Source organism: Eubalaena glacialis, chromosome 2 (genome assembly GCF_028564815.1).
Source record: "Eubalaena glacialis isolate mEubGla1 chromosome 2, mEubGla1.1.hap2.+ XY, whole genome shotgun sequence".
Classification (NCBI taxonomy): domain Eukaryota; kingdom Metazoa; phylum Chordata; class Mammalia; order Artiodactyla; family Balaenidae; genus Eubalaena; species Eubalaena glacialis.
Window position 1 is genome coordinate 25,364,934 of NC_083717.1, and position 19,476 is coordinate 25,384,409.

A 19,476-nucleotide genomic window follows, 5' to 3' on the forward strand; every position below is an offset into this window, starting at 1 on the left:
TTAACCCTACTCCCTCTCTCCTCTCGTCCCCTTCCTCTCCCCTCTCCTCCCCCCTCTCCTTCCCCAAGTCACTCTCTGTTCCTGCTGGAACCCCGAGAGGCTGGGCGCTGTCTGCCCCCCGCTCATGCCCTCATCTGCATCTCTGCTCACTCTCTCCCCTGGGTCTCTCCCCCCCCCTTCCTCACTCTCTCTTCTTCTTACTCTCCTGTAAGCCTCCTTCCTAAGTAGGGCCCCCGGTCCTCCTGACCCTGTCTCCTTTCTCTCGCCACTGAAATTCCCATGAAATTAGTCATGGGAAGGGACTGTTTGCACTTACCGAGGTCCAGTTATCACCTACTAGGTTAGTAACAGACTTAGGACGTTGTGATCCTAGTGGGCACGGGGCCTCTCTTCACGGCACATCAGAGAGGAGCTTAGATCCGCTACAGTTTTAAAGAGCAAGGTGCTCGATGCTCGCTACGTGCCTCCCTTTACCTTGCAGGAAATAAGTAGGAAATGGGTCCGCCCAGCGTAAAACCTGCATCCGGGAGCCCAGGAGGAGTCAAGCTAACAAGGCAGAATTCAGAGGGCAGAAGCCATTATGAGCAGCATGTTTACTATATTAAAGGTTCTACTTCAGGTGGATTTTTATGACTTTATACTGGGATGAGTAATAGTTTATGCTTACTTACTAGAAAATGCTGTTTTGTCTTGTTATGAACTGTTTAGTGAAAACTAAAGGTGAAGACGGCTAAAATTTCACCTAAATATTTCAAGAATATTTTATTGTAGTAAATAATAAAGATGAAAGAAAAGTTGTCTTTCATGAACACCTGTTGGAGGCCAGTCACTGTGCTAAGTTTTTGCACACAAATGGGCAAGTAATAAGGTAAGAAGATTAAAATGGCCTGAATTTATAGCTTCTCCTGCCTAATTCCACTGTAACAATCCCTGTTGATATACCTTTATAGAACCTAGCAGGACGTGAGATCAGAGTTCTATCTGCTGGTGTTGGGAAATCTTTGTTAGCTTTTTTTTTGGCATAACGGTGATGTTTCATAAGCAGAATTTGCATTTTCTAAGACTAATGACATGAAGCGATATTGTCTTTACACAGACACACAGGTGCCCGACCCCCAGTACAAGAAGGCTCCCACAGTCACAGCACGGTCGTGCTGTTTTTAGGACTAATGGATCTAGATAATCCTCCAGCATCGTAGGTCTCAGAGCTAGAAGCCTATACAGATCATTTAGTTCAAGTAGCCCAACTCTCCCATGTGGTGAGAACACGGTCTCTGGACACTTTCCTTCCTTCCACCCCCGCCTCTCACATATGCACAGACCACCCCACCGTCTCAATTTCCATTTCGATTGAGGTTGTACCCTAGGCTTCAGCCTAGAGGGTGGAGAAGCCTCGCGTAGCCCACGTGGGAAAGGGGATGCTTGGACTCCCTAAGCATCTAAGTGGCAGTGAATGACCTTCCAGCCAGCATTCCACATTACCACCAACTTATTTGCTGGGATCATCCCTGGAATAAAAGAGCCAACCTCAGTTTTTCACTCTCAGCGATGGCACAGTGGAAATGCATTCTGGGAGCAGCCTTCCTCCCCATCCACAGGCTCTGGTTCCGCCTTGAACGGGAGTCACTTCCTAGCAGCATGCTGAGGTGCATCTGGTGTGCGCGTGAAGGTCTCAGGGAATCGGAGGTGAATGTGCGGTGGCATCGTAAAAGCACTGCCCTAGTCTGTTTGCTTTCAGTGCCTCCCTCTGCTGGGAAGATGGCGCCAGGGATTTGCCAGTGATTCCTTGGACATACATGCACCTAAAACAGATGACGTGCAAAGTCCGTGGAAGTTGGTTCTGTTGCCCTTGCTCAAGGTGTCGCTTTCTGCCTTTCAGCATGTGGCATGAACGTACATCACAGATGCCAGACAAAGGTCGCCAACCTTTGTGGCATAAACCAGAAGCTAATGGCTGAAGCACTGGCAATGATTGAGAGCACTCAACAGGTAGGAACGGCTTTTAGGGGACAACTTCCCACAATTTCAGCTCAACTAGGACTATTCCAGTCCCTTCGCTCTGTGATCTGTAGCAACTCTACAGGGCAACGTGTACTCTGTTTCTGAGTACTTGCCTTGACACTGACTTTCATCTTCATGTCCACATCCCCCGTTTGAGATACTTATTTATTTAATGCATTTGGATTGTGTGGATCTTTATAAGATCTTAAATTCTTCATGGAATGAGCAGGGGCAGAAACAAATTCATTAAAATTATTGAGGATTCATTGCCAACTTTATATCTATGTATGACAACTATATAATAGCCTGGGGAAAAAAACATTTATTTGCTAGAATCATCCCTAGAATGCCTTCAAAACACTGAGTCCAAGGCAACTTTTGCCTTGCTACTTACTAGCATGCCGAATGCTCACATCCAAGGACAAACCCTCTTTAAGACTTGGCATTGCCCACGTAAGCTATTTTTCCATCCATTGGCTTGGATGGAAATGATTCTTATTTATGACCGAATAATGTGGATAGCATGGCATAAACCAGTTAGCCCCCAGAAAAGTATGCAGGAAGCGAATACGTTCTGCTGGTACGTGAAATATGATAGACATCCACAGAATATGGGATCCCTAAGAGAGTGCCGAGGGGAGGGAGAGATTCGGTTATCCTACACATTTAGGGATCTGAAATGGCTTTCATGCCCATGGACAGCAGGCTGCACTGTCCCGTTAATGGTGGGTGGGTAGGTGGGTAGTCTGACTCTTTGTTTGTAACCCAGGCTCGCTGCTTAAGAGACTCTGAACACATCTTCAGAGAAGGTCCAGTTGAAATTGGTCTCCCATGCTCCATAAAAGGTGAAGCAAAGCTGCCGTATGGACCAGCACCGGGGAAAAAAGGTAGCTATCCTGATCCACCGTAGAATTGTCAGTAATTCATCTTGATTAACCTGAGTCCTCTGGATTTAATTCTCCACGTACCTGGCCTGATAAATGATTCTTTTCTAGTTAGAGATTACAGACCTAGCCACCAACAAAGAGTCTCCTACTTCTTAGAAGTATTGTAAAACCAAAATATACCCCACTAGAAAACCTTTATAAGCAGGTGGTGGTGGTGAGAGGTTGAGGTGGGAGAAGAAAATGCGGCATCTCTGGAGGAAACAATTGCAAACTTTTCCTTAGAATTTTAGACCATGCCTGCCGTGGTTAAACAGTTTTAGAGAAATAAATCCTCCATAGAGCTCTATGGTAGGAATACCACAGACCATCTTATTCTGCACCTTTGAGACTTTTCTGGAAAGTTTAAGATTAGAAAGGGGATTATGGACACCAAGGGGGGAAAGCGGGGGCATGGTGGGATGCATTGGGAGATTGGGATTGACATCTATACACTGATACGTATAAAATAGATAACTAATAAGAACCTGCTATATAAAATAAATAAATAAACTCAAAAAAAAAAAGATTAGAAAGGGGAAGAATAGCCTAACGTCCTTAACAATTTTGATGTTATGGAAGTTTATCCAGCCTCCTGTTTGAAGGTCCTTCATGAGAGGATATGACCATGTGATTCTGAATAGTTTCAGCATACATTATAAAATACTTATTTTCCTTGGACTTAGAATATGAAAGATAAACCTAGAGATTGGAAAATAAATGTCATTATTCCAACCACAAAAAAAGACATGATAAATATGTGATGTGATACAGGTGCTAACTATCTAGTGGTATCACAGTAGATAAATGTGTCAATCAACATGTTATGCACCTTAAATTAGCACAGTGTGATATGTCAATGTATTTCAATTTTAAAAAAAGAAATGTTATAAGGGGTTCAGAGGAAGGCTCCAGAAAAGTTTTTCTACACCTTCTCTGGCAGGGGGTGAGGAATAAATTGTCCTGAAAATTTTTTAAAGAAGGGTTTGGATTAGATTTGGGAAGGGTCTCTGGGCAGAGGAGTAGACCATGTGTCTCAGACATGATCAAGGTAGGTAGCATCTTGACTCAAAGACTGTGGCGAATGATGCATTTCAGATCTTTAACGATCTGCTATCCATTTCTTTGTCCCTACATGGTCGGTCACAAAAATTGATGCCACTGTGCCTGTGAGCCACGCAAGCAACGGAGAATCATTTTTCCTCCAATTTGGTTAAAATCCCTATTTGTCCGTGATTCGGCATTATGCTCATTCCTGTTGCATAGGTGGTCTTTTGCTGATTGGAATGTTTCTTAACTTGACATTTTTCCCAGTCTGTTGCATAAAGAGACACAGTCCACCCCCCAGATGCCAGGCTCCCAGGCAGGAGGTGCTGCTTTTGCCCTGCAGGAACCCCTTTCTGCATCGTTGTGACTGGAGCTTCAGAATGGGATGTGGAAAAGAAAGCGTGTTCTCAAAGTAGCTAGAACGACCTTCCGCTGTTCCTTATTTCCTTTTAACCACTGATTTGCCATTTTCAGAGCCTCAGGGGATCTCCTGGGAGTCTCCCTTGGATGAGATGGAGAAAGTAGGCCATCGTCCAGAACCTGAACTTAACGTAGAAAGACCATCTCTACATATGAAATTAAAAATCGAGGATTTTACCTTGCACAAAATGTTGGGGAAAGGAAGTTTTGGCAAGGTATGATATTGTATGTAGAATTCTGTGGCCCAACTTCCAGAAATTGAAGAGCAAATCTGGCCAGTGGAACTGAACTGGTGGAACTGAACCACTCATGGGTGTGCAGAGAGCACATTCCTGGTCAGGAACTGTCATGTGATGTGATATATGTTAGAGGACAGAGGGACATCCGAATAAATAGGGACCCGGGGAGCTCTGGGGAATAGCAGCCTCTGCTTCCTCGGAACAACGATTCAAGCCATTTCACTTGGAAGGTGTTCGTCCCACGAGCTTGTGTGTTTGATATCTTTGGACACTAAAGAAATGAGAAGGTGCCTCAGCCAGTTCCTGTTTCACAGATATTTTTGTTTCTTTGGTGGTTTTTGTTGTTGTTGTTTTGTTCCTTTCTCAAACCTGGAGTGTGGTTTTACCTTCTGTATGATTTCTTCTCTACCAAATGTCCTCAGCCTTGTTTTAGTTTGCTAGGGCTACTGTAACAAAATACCACAGATGGGGAGACTTCAACAACAGAACAACAGAAATTTATTTCTTCCAGTTCTAGAGGCTGGAAGTCCAAGATCAAGGTGTGGACAGGGCTGTTTCTCCTGAGGCCTCTCTCCTGGGTGTCGACGCTGTCTTCTCCCTATGTCCTCACATGGCCATTCCTGTGTGCATGTCTGTGTCCTAACCCCCTCTGCTTATAAGGACACCAGTCATATTGGATTAGGACCCACCCTAATGACCTCATTTTAACATAATTACCTCTGTAAGCACCCTGTCTCCAAATATGGTCACACTCCAACATATGAATTATTTGGAAGGGACACAATTGAGCCCAGAACACGGCCCTAGCTTGAGCGTCTTAGGAAAAGTTCCATGGAGGAAGTCCCTCCTCTAAATTCTTTCTGCCACTCGCTCAGGTTATGGGCCATTAGTCAGTCACAGAGGGCAAGGAGAGGAGGAAGGAGACATAATGGAAGAAATTATAATCAACTATCAGCGACAAGAGGAGATTTTCAAGCCAGTGATTGTAAAGAGGGATGTCATGGAATATAGGCTTTTAGGTTACTTTGGATATTAAGGATATCACATGTATTAATGGAACTCTCAGTTGTTTTATATTTATATTGGATGCAACATCTAGGAAAGTTTTAGCCAAAGACTACTGTTCCATGAATTTGTGCAACCAAGACCAGCATTATGCTCAGCACCTGCTCGCTAGACTTTGGCTGCAAAACTTACCCAGTTTATTTAATAATCATGTAACTGGGTATTGCCATAGCTGAATGACACTGTGCTGCAGTTGGGGTTTCTATATAATACCAAGGCATTGCCTTTGGCAAAACCCACTCTGCCCTACAAACTGTAGCTGATATCCATTAATTCGTTTATTTTGTTTCCACAATAACATGAACCATAGCAGGCTCATCTGGTGTTAATCTGAGTGTAATAGGCAATTTTACAGCCAGTCTTCATTAAAATTTAGCATCAATTAACGTGCAGTTATAACCTGTTTCCAAAAATTGAAAGCACATTATAGAGATGGAAATTGCTTTTTTTTTTCAGCTTCTTAGTTTATGGCTGGTTTGGGGATGTTTTATTGAAAGAAGCAATTACCAAAAGAGGACTTTTAATTGTTAAAGAAAAGTTTTTCTTTGTTCCCGTGTGGATTTTACTTTTCAATAAGGTGAAGAAGACATTAAGTTAAACCTATATGCCTTAGTAAATAACGCAAGGGACAGCTGAGAGCTATAGGTATCCTCTGCTCTGTGTCCAAAGCAGTAAGCTCCTCACCATCAGGACCCCGGATCCCTGCCCTCTGAGGGGACTGCACTGTGGGGCCCAAGGAGAGGGGGATGAAGCACCAGAGCAAAACGGGGCAGCCGTGTTTCCTTTTCTTCCAACACTAAGAATACTCTGAAACTTGTTTTTCTTTTTTCTTTTCACTCTATATAGGAAGTATGGTTCCTCATCAAAATGGTAGCCTCTATATTCCGGTTCTCCATCGATTTTAGGCCCAGGAGAACAAATTGCATGTTTTCTGGGGATATGTATGTACATCATTCATTTGCCTGAATTCTCATCTAAGCTCTACCCCCTCTATCAAGCCAGCTACCCCAAAGCTATGTGTCTGCACTGTATTATTTTAAACATAGACACGTGCATTTTCACTATTGGTGTAACATCATTAACGTCAACATTCCCTAAAAGTCACTAAAAGAAGCAAATGGCAAGTGTTTTTTCTTTTAAGTATAGCTGATTTACAATATTAGTGTCAGATGTATAACATAATGATTCAATAGTTTTATAGATTATACTCCATTTAAAGTTATTAAAAAATAATGGCTGTATTTCCCTGTGCTGTACAATATATCCCTGTTGCTTACTTATTTTATGCATAGTAGTTTGTATCTCTTAATCCTATACCCCTGTATTGCCCCTCCCCCTCTTCCCACTGGTAACCACTAGTTTGTTCTCTATATCTGTGAGTCACTTTCTGTTTTGTTATAGACTTCCATTTGTTTTGTTTTTTAGATTCCAGTAACTGTCATTTAGAAAGCATTTTACAGTTCACAAATCACTCTCCCACCTGGTATTTGATTTTCACAACAGTCCTGTAAGTCAGCAGTATGTTGATAGTTAACTGCTTTTACACATTCGGGAACTGAAGCAGCCCAGGGAGGTTAATTTGTTTGCCCACGTTCCCACAGCTAGTAAGTATCTATCTGTGAAATGAGGCCTGAGCTGGGGTTTTCTGTCTCCAAATGCCATGTCCTCACTCCTGTCAATCGTCTGTGGCTGCATCATTTGCAAAAGTGAAAGTTGGTGAAACTCTCCATTACATGCCATCTGGTGTCCTTTCTTATAAGATTCATGAAATCAAGTGGAAAAAGTAAACTTTGGAGTCAGATTTCCCACTGAGTAGCTCTATGAATTTGGGAAAGTTACCCTTTGAGCCTAGTTTTTTTAAATTATTACTATCTATCTGTGTTGCAGAGTGTTCTGAGCTAAGAATTAAATAGATACTAAAATTAGATAGCACATGTAAAGCACATAGAATATCTGACACATAGTAGGTCTTGAAGATAATACTAGTGTCTGTGCCATCAGAGGAAACGCTGTGCATTTCCTCAATGCACAGCTTTTGCTGTGCAAAGCTCAATTCCTCACATATTTTTTTTGCCTTGAAAAAGTGGGTAAAACTTAGAGTAAGGTTTTATGCTCATTTTCAGTGATATTTCAAGAACAATCAAGTCTTCCTTCCACTACTTGCTGCTGCTTCCTTCAATACATATTTGCCTCTGAATTTTTTTTATAAACTTACTCAGGTCCCTGGGTAGACAGGGCACACTTTTTTAAATAGAATTTTTCAGGGGCTGAGAATAACCCATCCAATTGCACCGTAGTTTTGTGAAACCCTTTGAAAGGTAGAGAGAGGATGAAACCGTTCCGTATCATCCCACACCTGTGAAGCTCTATTTGTCTCCATAAACGGGGTGGAGGAGGATTGGAGACGTAGTCTTTTCTCACCCAATACATCTCTCTCAGGACTTCGTGACTCTTCTTTAATGAGCGTGAATCCAAATTCTAAAATAAAGTGTCTTCCCCTTCCCTCTAGGTCTTCCTAGCAGAGTTCAAGAAAAGCAATCAATTTTTCGCAATAAAAGCCTTAAAGAAAGATGTGGTTTTGATGGACGACGATGTGGAGTGTACAATGGTAGAGAAGAGAGTTCTCTCCTTGGCCTGGGAGCATCCGTTCTTAACGCACATGTTCTGCACGTTCCAGACCAAGGTAAGGCTATCCTTCATCTCTGCCTCTCACCCCAGTAAATCTGGGTGCTCCTGGCAGCCCTCGTTTGGAGACATGGGGTACTCTCTTCGTATATTTCTTCTTTACCTTTGAGTCCACCTTCCATCCATCCAAATAAGTTTCTTCTGCTCTAAACACCATTGAAAAATTACTTAGAATTTTTTAATGTAGTTGATTGGGAAAGGGCCTTACTTCTGGATTTGTTTGTTTTTTAGAATTTGGTTTAACTTTTATAAGCAGTATGTGACTTGCTTAACAAAGCAGTGCTTTGTGAGAGGGAAAAAGTGACATCTGTTTATTCATCTACCATACGTGTATTTGAAGAGACGAAATTTGGAAAAATAGATCAAAACGTGTGTGCACTGTTGTTTTCCTTTATAAGGCCAGTAGAAGATCATCCTTTAGAGCAGGCTTCATCAGTGAGGCCCTGAGCATTGTGGTAAAAGGGTGAATTTTGTCAGAAGTGTCTATTCTGTTCTGGGAGAATTCTCCTCCTGATCTCCTTTTTCCTTAAAATTTAAAAAAAGAATTTCTTTTTTGACTCATTTTAGAAAATTTGGAAAGTGCTTATATGCTCAGAGAAGAAATCATTTTAGAAAATTGATTTTAGAAAATTTGGAAAGTGCTTATATGCTCAGAGAAGAAAATCATATGTAATCCCATCACTTGGGTATACTCACCGTTAATACTTCTAAGTTTATCCTTCTAGATTTTTCCCCCATTAGATTTTTAAAGGTAAAAATAATGACCTACTGTAAATACCTCCTGTTCTGTAACTTGCATTTTCAACACTCTCTACATTTCCTCACATCTGTGGATATTCTTCTACAATTTATCTAATTAGGCTACTTCTAAATTTTGTTCTGATTTGAATAACACTGAAATGAACATCCCTGTAGGTCAGTCTTCCTGCACAAACATAATGATTTTCTCTTTTTATTTTTCTACCCTACTTGACCCTGTCCCTATGTATGTAGCCTAGAATAATAAACAGACCCGTGTGGAGCCGTGTGGTTAAGGTCCAAAGAACATGAGGAGTTTTTCTCTTGTTCTGTTTCAAGCCTTGATGATAATGTCCTGCCTTAGGACAAGTAACCGAGGACCTCAAGATGCCTCCAGCCACAGAAGGTGTTAGTGGGGAAACTCGGAATCAGCCAGAAAATGTGGACGGTCACTAGGGATTTCACCACCACTTCTCCAGCTCCCAGTAGATTCTCAACAAGTGTTTAATTAGGGAATAAATGAATAAATATACTTAGCTAAAATAAAGAGAAACCAGACCATGAAAAAGCACTCAATGATCATATACTGTACTCAAAGCATTGTGAAGGATATAGAACTAATACAGTTCCTGACCTGGAGAATTTCATACTATAAAAAATTAAAGAGGCAAGAATGACACTTCTAACAGTGGTGAGTAATATTAATTGCAGAATGCAGACTCTAAGCACCAGAGCTGAGAAAACTAGAAATTAGAATTTGAACAGAAATCAGAATAGGCAGAAAGGGTCTTGGACAGCAGAGGTGTAGGGGCTATAAGAAGGCATGAAGGAATAAAGGGATTATGATAAGCTGTTTAAAAGTCGGCTTATGTTTTACAGCAGGAAGGAGTTTGGAATTTCTGATAATGAGGGTTAGAAAGATTTCCTGCTAGAAATTTCCTCCTGGAGAGATCATAAATATCTGTTGGTCTGGGATGGTGCAGATATTTTACCAGAAGACAAAGTAAGGAACTCTGTCCCACTCTCCCGGTCTGTGTTCTAGATTTGCTGTGCACCCTAGGGGTTACTTACAATCTCATTTTTCCTCTTGAAATATTGTGGGACTTTTATCAAAATCCTAAATACACCTCAGACCAGGCTTCTAGGGGCATTATGTAATCAAGTTTCACTCGGCACCTTTCCCTGCTGTTTTTATATATTTGTTTGTATGATTGTTTTTGTACCGTGTAGGGAAGGCTGTTATGAATCCCACTTTGCAGAAAATAGGTATGTTTCCTTCTCTGATTGTCAGTTAGAGCCTCAGGCAGAGTTTGCTTCTTTCCCTGTTACAGGAAATGCTCTTAAGATTCCAAGCCTATGTAATGATTTACCAAAACCAGAAAAGTAAATGCATGAGAAAAAGTGTCAGAGAATGTACATATCAAATGTAAAAATGACTGTCTCACTACTTAGATTTCAAGGAATTGAGTCCTTTTAGAAATAAGAGATGTGGGGTGGGGGCGGGGCGGGGAGAGGCGAAGCTTACATTATACTTTCTGAAGGACCCTGATTTGAGATGTCCTGATTTTTAAATTTTATTCACTTTTTATTGAAGTATAGTTGCTGTACAATATTATGTTATAGGTGTACAATATAGTGATTCATAATTTTTAAAGGTTATACTCCATTTATAGTTTTTATAAAACATTGGCTAGATTCCCTGTGTTGTACAATATATCCTTGTAACTTATTTTATACTTAATAGTACTGATTTCTTCTTCAAACATTGTATGTCAAACAAAATAACCAAATGCCACAAGTGAGTGTAAACAGCAGCAATCGATTTGAATCATGATTTCCTCTGGGTAATTTTTTAATGTAGTCAGTTGGGAAAGGGCCTTACTTCTGGTTATTTTGTCTGCTTGCTTAAATTTTAGAATTTGGTTTAACTTATATAACAACGAGGATTGCAAGCATATGTGACTTGCTTAACAAAGCAAAGATTGCTTTGGCTCTTTGGGGTCTTTTGTGGTTCCATACAAATTTTAGGATTATTTGTTCTAGTTCTGTGAAAAATGCCATGGGTATTGTGCTAGGTATTGCATTAAATCTGTAGATTGTTTTCCGTAGTATGGACATTTTAACAATATTAAGTATTCTAATTCATGAACACAGGATATCTTTCCACATTTCTTTGTATAATCTTGAATCTTCTACATCAGTATCTTTTAGTTTTCAGACTACAGGTCTTTCACGTCTTTAGTTAAATTAATTCCTAGGTATTTTATTCTTTTTTGATGCAACTGTAAATGGGATTGTTTTCTTACCTTCTCTTTACACAGTATACAGAAATGCAACACATTTCTGCATATAAATTTTGTATCCTGCAACTTTATTTATAAGCTCTAATATTAGTTTTTTCACGGTATCTTTATGGTTTTCTATGTATAGTATCATGTCATCTGCAAATAGTGACAGTTTTACTTTCTCCTTTCCAATTTGGATATCTTTCGTTTTCTTGTCTGATTGCTATGGCTAGGACTTCCAATACTATCTTGAATATAAGTGGTAAGAGTTGGCATCCTTGTCTTTTTCCTGATATTAGAAGAAAAGCTTTCAGCTCTTCACTGTGGAATAAGTTGTTAGCTTTGGGTTTGTCATATATGGCCTTCACTAAATATGTTGAAGTGTATTCCTTCTATACCCACTTTGATAAGAGTTTTTATCATGAATGGATGTTAAATTTTTTCAGATGCTTTTTCTGTATCTATTGAGATGATATGTTGTTTAGCCTCCATTTGTTTGTGTCTTTTGCAGTTTTCTTCTTTTGATTTCTAGTTTCATACCACTGTGGTCAGAGAAGATGCTTGGTATGATGTCAGTCTTCTTAAATTTATTGAGACTTGTTTGGTGGCCTAACATAACTTACCTGGAGAATGTTCCATGTGCACTTGAAAAGAATCTGAATTCTGTTTTTGGATGGAATGTTCTATATGTCATTTAAGGCCAGTGTTTCTTTATTGATTTTTCTGATTGGATGATCTATCCATTGTTGAAAGTGGCATTAAAGTCCCCTATTATTATTGTATTACTTTCAATTTCTACCTTTATGTCTGTTAATATTTAGGTGCTTCTATGTTGGGTGCATAAATATTTACAAATGTTAAATCCTGTTCTTGGATTGACCCCTTTATTATTATGTAATGTCCTTCTTGGTCATTTGTTACAGTATTGTTTTAAAGTCTATTTTTTTGGCTATGAATATTGCTACCCCAGCTTTCTTTTCATTTCCATTTTCATGGAGTATCTTTTTCTATCCCTTTACTTTCACTCTGTGTGTGTCTTTAGGTCTGAAGTGAGTCTCTTGGAGGCAGCATATAGTTGGGTCTTGTTTTTTGTTTTTAATCCATTCAGCCACTGTGTGTCTTTTGATTGGAGCATTTAGTCCATTTACATTTAAAGTGATTATTGATAGATATGTACTTAATGCCATTTTGTTAATTGTTTTCTGGTTGTTTTTGTATCCCTTCTCTGTTCCTTTCTTATATTCTCTTTGCCTCTTTCCTTGTGGTTTAATCATTTTCTCTAGTGTGATGTTTGTGTTCCTTTCTCTTTATTTTTTGTACATCATAGGTGTTTGATTTGCAGCTACCATGAAGTTCATCTCTCTCTCTCTCTCATGTATGTATATGAGTTTATTTAAAGCTCAAAGTCACTTAAGTTAGAATGCATTCTAAAAGCACTACATTCGTACTTCCCTCTGCAACATTTTGGTTTTTATGTCATATTTTACATCTTTTTGTGTATCCCTTCACTTCTATTGTTATAGTTGATTTTACTACTTTTGTCTTTTAGCCTTCATACTAGTTTAAGTGGCTGTTCCACAGCCTTTCCTATATATTTGCCTTTACCAGTGAGATTTTTTTCTTTCATATATTTTCCTATTTCTGTTTATGGCCTTTTCATTTCACTTACAAAAAATGTTAAAGGGTCTTCTTTAAGGCCAGTTTAGTGGTGATGAACTACATTAGTTTTCACTTGTCTGGGAAACTCTTGATCTTGTCTTCAATTCTGAATGATAACTTTGCCAGGTAGAGTATTCTTGGTTATAAGTTTTTTTCCTTTTAAGTTCTTTCCTTTCAGCACTTTATCATGCCACTGCCTCTGGCCTGCAAAGTTTTTGATGAAAATTCAGCTGACAGTCTTATAAGGGTTCACTTGTAGGTGACTAGTTGCTTTCCTCTTGCTGCTTTTAATATTCTTATCTTTAATTTTTGCCATTTTCATTGCAATGTGTATTGGGGTGTATCTCTTTGGGTTAGTCTTGTTTGGGACTCTCTGCTTCCTGGGCCTGGATATCTGTTTCCTTCACCAAGTTAGGGAAGCTTTCAGCCCTTTTCTTTTCTCCTCCTGGGACCCCTATAATGTGAATGTTAGTAGGCTTGATGTTGTGCCAGAGGTACCTCAAACTATCATTTTTAAAATTTTTTTCTTTTTGCTGTTCTGATTGGGTGATTTCCACTCTTCTGTCTTCCAGATTGCTGATCCATTCTTCTGTATCATCTAATCTGCTGTTGATTCCCTGTAGTGTATTTTTCATTTGTTATTGTAGTCTTCAGTTCTGATTGGTTCTTTCTTATATTTTCTGACTCATTGTTGAAGTTCTCATTGTGTTCCTTTATTCTTCTCTTGAGTTCAGTGAGTATCTTTATGACCATTACTTTGAACTCTTAAATCCAGGTAAGTTACTTATCTCTATTTCATTAGGGTGTTTTTCCCAGGGTTTTATCTTGTTCTTTCATTTGGAACATATTCCTCTGTCTCCTCATTTTGTTTGACTTTCTGGTTTGTTTCTATGAATTAGGTAAGACAGCTACGTCTCCTGGTTTTAAAGGTGGCCTTGTGTAAGGAGCATCCCCTGTGTGGGCTGGGCAGCTTTGGCAGGCTGGTTGGGTCAGGCTCAGCGTAGGGGTGAGAGTGGCTGGAACTGGAACAGGTATGGGCCTGGGGGGGTGGGGGGGGTGGGGGGGGTCCCTGGGCAGGGTGTCCTGTGGCCACCCTGGCAGGATGGCTGGAGCAACATGAGCCAGAGCGGCCTAGGATATATACCACACCAAAGCCACCCTGGTAGCATGGCTGTAGCTAGTGCAGGCCTGGGGCGTGCTACGGTGGCCTTGGCAGGCTGGCTACAGCGTCTGGACTGTGTTCCCATCCATGCACAGCACCTCCAACCCTGGAGAGAGTTCCAGCAGTTCCCCATGTGTTTGGCAGATGCTCTAAGGTTAGTAAATGGATTTCCTTCAAGTATGGTCTAAAGTGTCCTTTAAATTGCTGGGGGTTTTTTTTTCTCACTGTGCATCAAGGTGGGCAAGTCTGTGCACAGGCCTCTCAGTGGTATCCCTCTCTACTGCAGATCTCTGTGTCAGGGGTGTTTCCTGTTGATGCTGGGTCTTGGTCCCTCTATCATTTCTTGTGCAGAAGCTGTTCAGTCAGCTCTTAGTTCTTCAGGAGGAATTGCTTTCTGTGTAGGTGTAACATCAGTGTGTGCATGGGAGGAATCTTTTAACTGTACTCACTAACAAATTAAAATCTATTAGAAACAAATTAATCATAAAACCTTGAAAATACATGTCATAAATTACTTTAGAAAGTTGCTGTTAAATTAATTCAACAAATGTTTCTTGTTGACCTGCTAAGTTCTATGTTTCCCCAACAGAGGCAAGACTCAAACTATATGGGGATTAAATTAGAAAACTATTTCCTTTTGCTACCTAATTCTAAGTAGTAAATAGAAAAAAACAAGTTCTAGCTTAGAAGAATAGTATTCTGCTTTCTTGAGTTTAAGATACCATCAATAATTAGATGCCCTATTTTCTTGATACACAAAATTATTTTAAAAACTAGAAGCCATCTCCCAATTTCAGAATTGTCTAAATGTGAATTAATATGTATGTCAATTAGAAATTGCATTGGCTGCTAGTAACAGGGATAGAAAATAACAATGACTTACATGAGATAGAAGTGTTTTTCTCTTCATATAAAAGGAGTTACATACATGGTTCAAAGCAAGTATAACAGTTCCATGGTGTCAGAGATCCAGGAACCATCTGCTCCCTGTTCCATCATCTACTGTACTGAGTTCCCATCCTCAAGGGTACTCCTCAGTCCAACATGGCTGCTAGAGCCCAGCCCTCACAGCCACATTCTAGTGAGGAAAGAACAACCCCATGCCAGCTTAGTCTTCTTTCTTAAGTCGCTTTTCCAAAAGGCCCACAAAAAATTGCTGCTTACCTCTCTCTGACTCTTCTGTAGATGTAAGGAAAGCTGGAAAGTTGAATCTTAAGCACATTGTCATCCAGAATTTTTTTTTTTTTTTTTTTACTAAGAAAGAAAGGGAGGCAACCAGCCATTTCTGCTCCAACATATATATTAAAATAAAGAAAATATGATTAAAACTAGGTTTACTGAAGCCTATTTTGTGCCAGATTGTTTCCTAGGAACTTTAAATATATTATCTCATTTAATTCTGTAAACCCAATGAAGTAGATATTATTATTTCATTTTACCTATGAGAAAACTGAAGCTAAGAAAGATGAACCTTGCCTTAAGGCCACTCAGCTGGAAACAGCATTCAATCTTACCATATGTCTTTGTCCAGATATGGGCCTCCTATATATTCATACCATGTGTCTTAGTGACATGTCATCTCTGTAGTATCTAAATGTTCACCTACAGGGGAAAAAACACAGAAAAATAGTTTTCCTCTCTTTTTAATTATGCTAGATTAAAAGTTCAATAACTCAAGTACACAAAGTTTCTCTGATCTATCTCTGATAAACCTAGGTGAAAATAAGAGGGTTTGGAAAGAAAACACAAAATTCAACTGAGTAAATTTAGAGATCTAATTATCTTTTTTTCAACAATTCATGAATTGAGCAGCATCCATCTAGCAAACAGAAAGGAGCTCTGAGGACCTGTATGAAATGGAAGACTTTTATAGGCAGAAAGTAGGGAGCGACAAGGAAGGAGCAGATTGTTTCAGTCAAGGTCACCTTCCTTAGATGGATGTCCTTACTGGTGCTGATCAGGAAGTTCCAGACTGACTGGTTAAGATTACATTCCTGGGGATGTTTGGAATTGCAGTTAGCTTACGTATTAAGTGCCGGTTTGGAGATGGGCTTAGCACAAGTGATTCCATTTGGGGACTGTTGTCTCTTTTCTAACAATCACACCGCCTCTTTTGATCAGACCCTCAACTTAATCAACCCTCAATTGATCTTTGCTTTTGTTTCCTTCATTTCTTTTTCATTTATTTCTGATCTGATCTTTATGATTTCTTTCCTTCTGCTAACTTTGGGGGTTTTTTGTGCTTCTTTCTCTAATTGCTTTAGGTGTAAGGTTAGGTTGTTTGAGATGTTTCTTGTTAAGGTAGTATTGTACTGCTATAAACTTCCCTGCTTTTGCTGCAACCCATAGGTTTTGGGTCATTGTGTTTTCATTGTCATTTGTTTCTAGGTATTTTTTGATTTCCTCTTTGATTTCTTCAGTGATCTCTTGGTTATTAAGTAGTGTGTTGTTTAGCCTCCATGTGTTTGTATTTCTTACAGATTTTTTCCTGTAATTGATATCTAGTCTCATAGTGTTGTGGTCAGAAAAGATACTTGATATGATTTCAATTTTCTTAAATTTACCAAGGCTTGATTTGTGACCCAAGATATGATCTATCCTGGAGAATGTTCCATGAGCACTTGAGAAGAATGTGTATTCTGTTGTTTTTGGAGGGACTGTCCTATAAATATCAATTAAGTCCACCTTGTTTAATGTATCATTTAAAGCTTGTGTTTCCTTATTTGTTTTCATTTTTGATGATCTGTCCATTGGTGAAAGTGGGGTGATAAAGTCCCCTACTATGATTGTGTTACTGTCGATTTCCCCTTTTATGGCTGTTAGTATTTGCCTTATGTATTGAGGTGCTCCTATGTTGGGTGCATAAATATTTACAATTGTTATATCTTCTTGGATTGATCCCTTGATCATTATGTAGTGTCCTTCTTTGTCTCTTGTAATAGTCTTTGTTTTAAAGTCTATTTTGTCTGATATGAGAATTGCTACTCCAGCTTTCTTTTGTTTTCCAATTGCATGGAATATCTTTTTCCATCCCCTCACTTTCAGTCTGTATGTGTCCCTAGGTCTGAAGTGGCTCTCTTGTAGACAGCATATATATGGGTCTTGTTTTTGTATCCATTCAGTGAGCCTGTGTCTTTTGATTGGAGCATTTAATTCATTTACAGTTAAGGTAATTATTGATATGTATGTTCCTATTACCATTTTCTTAAGTGTTTTGGGTTTATTATTGTAGGTCTTTTCCTTCTCTTGTGTTTCCTGCCTAGAGAAGTTCCTTTAACATTTGTTGTAAAGCTGGTTTGGTGGTGCTGAATTCTCTTAGCTTTTGCTTGTCTGTAAAGCTTTTAATTTCCCCATCAAATCTGAATGAGATCCTTGCTGGGCAGAGTAATCTTGGTTGTAGGTTTTTCTCCTTCATCACTTTAAATATGTCCTGCCACTTCCTTCTGGCTTGTAGAGTTTCTGCTGAAAGATCAGCTGTTAACCTTATGGGGATTCCCTTATGTGTTATTTGTTGTTTTTCCCTTGCTGCTTTTAATATTTGTTCTTTGTATTTAATTTTTGATAGTTTGATTAATATGTGTCTTGGCGTGTTTCTCCTTGGAATTATCCTGTATGGGACTCTCTGTGCTTCCTGGACTTGATTGACTATTTCCTTTCCCATATTAGGGAAGTTTTCAACTATAATCTCTTCAAATATTTTCTCAGTCCCTTTCTTTCTCTCTTCTTCTTCTGGGACCCCTATAATTCGAATGTTGGTGCATTTAATGTTGTCCCAGAGGTTTCTGAGACTGTCCTCAATTGTTTTCATTCTTTATTCTGCTCTGCAGTAGTTATTTCCACTATTTTATCTTCCAGGTCACTTATCCGTTCTTCTGCCTCCGTTATTCTGCTATTGATCCCTCCTAGAGAATTTTTAATTTCATTTATTGTGTTGTTCATCTCTGTTTGTTTGCTCTTTAGTTCTTCTAGGTCCTTGTTAAATGTTTCTTGTATTTTCTGCATTCTGTTTCCAAGATTTTGGATCATCTTTACTATCATTATTCTGAATTCTTTTTCAGGTAGAGTGCCTATTTCCTCTTCATTTGTTAGGTCTGGTGGGTTTTTGCCTTGCTCCTTCATCTGCTGTGTGTTTTTCTGTCTTCTCATTTTGCTTAACTTACTGTGTTTGTTTGGGGTCTCCTTTTCACAGGCTGCAGGTTCATAGTTCCCATTGTTTTTGGTGTCTGCTCCCAGTGGCTAAGGTTGGTTCAGTGGGTTGTGTAGGCTTCCTGGTGGAGGGGACTAGTGCCTGTGTTCTGGTGGATGAGGTTGGATCTTGTCTTTCTGGTAGGCAGGTCCACATCTGGTGGTGTGTTTTGGGGTGTCTGTGGCCTTATTATGATTTTAGGCAGCCTCTGTGCTAATGGATGGGGTTGTGTTCCTGTGTTGCTAGTTGTTTGTTTGGCATAGGGTGTCCTGCACTGTAGCTTGCTGGTCGTTGAGTGGAGCTGGGTCTTGGCGTTGAGATGGAGATCTCTGGGAGATTTTTGCCATTTGATATTATGTGGAGCTGGGAGGTCTCTGGTGGACCAGTGTCCTGAACTTGGCTCTCCCACCTCAGAGGCACAGCCCTGACGCCTGGCTGGAGCACCAAGAGCCTGTCAGCCACACAGCTCAGAATAGAAGGGAGAAAAGAAAGAAGGAAAGAAAGAAGATAAAATAAAATAGTTATTAAAATAAAAAATATTAAGAAAAAAATTTTTTTAATTAAAAAAACTGGACAGACAGAACTGTAGGACAAATGGTAAAAGCAAAGCTATACAGACAAAATCACACACAGAAGCATACGCACTCACAAAAAGAGAAGAAGGGAAAAATATATATATATCGTTGCTCCCGAAGTCCACCTCCTCTTTTTGGGATGATTCATTGTCTATTCCGGTATTCCACAGATGCAGGTACATCAAGTTGATTGTGGAGCTTTAATCCGCTGCTTCTGAGGCTGCTGGGAGAGATTTCCCTTTCTCTTCTTTGTTCGCACAGCTCCCGGGGTTCAGCTTTGGATTTGGCCCCGCCTCTGTGTGTAGGTCGCCTGAGGGCGTCTGTTCTTGGCTCACACAGGACGGGGTTAAAGGAGCAGCTGATTCGGGGGCTCTGGCTCACTCAGGCCGGGGTGAGGGAGGGGTACGGATGCGGGGCGAGCCTGCAGCGGCAGAGGCCAGCGTGACGTTGCACCAGCCTGAGGCGCACTGTGCGTTCTCGTGGGGAAGTTG

The 19,476-nt window shown here is 39.9% G+C and overlaps 1 protein-coding gene and 1 long non-coding RNA gene across 4 annotated transcripts in view; one reads left to right on the forward strand and one right to left on the reverse strand.

Moving 5' to 3' along the window:
- The window catches only part of LOC133084863 (uncharacterized), a 165,599-nt gene that overhangs the window by 105,054 nt on the left and 41,069 nt on the right, over positions 1 to 19,476 (reverse strand). The gene's annotated exons all lie outside the window — the stretch shown is intronic.
- PRKCQ (protein kinase C theta) overlaps positions 1 to 19,476 on the forward strand; it is a 145,943-nt gene that overhangs the window by 70,347 nt on the left and 56,120 nt on the right. For all 3 annotated transcript variants that reach the window (XM_061181650.1, XM_061181651.1, XM_061181652.1), the window contains 4 exons: positions 1,880 to 1,989; positions 2,771 to 2,888; positions 4,446 to 4,606; positions 8,205 to 8,378. In XM_061181650.1, the coding sequence (XP_061037633.1) occupies positions 1,880 to 1,989; positions 2,771 to 2,888; positions 4,446 to 4,606; positions 8,205 to 8,378 (563 nt within the window). The remainder of the gene's footprint in view (positions 1 to 1,879; positions 1,990 to 2,770; positions 2,889 to 4,445; positions 4,607 to 8,204; positions 8,379 to 19,476) is intronic.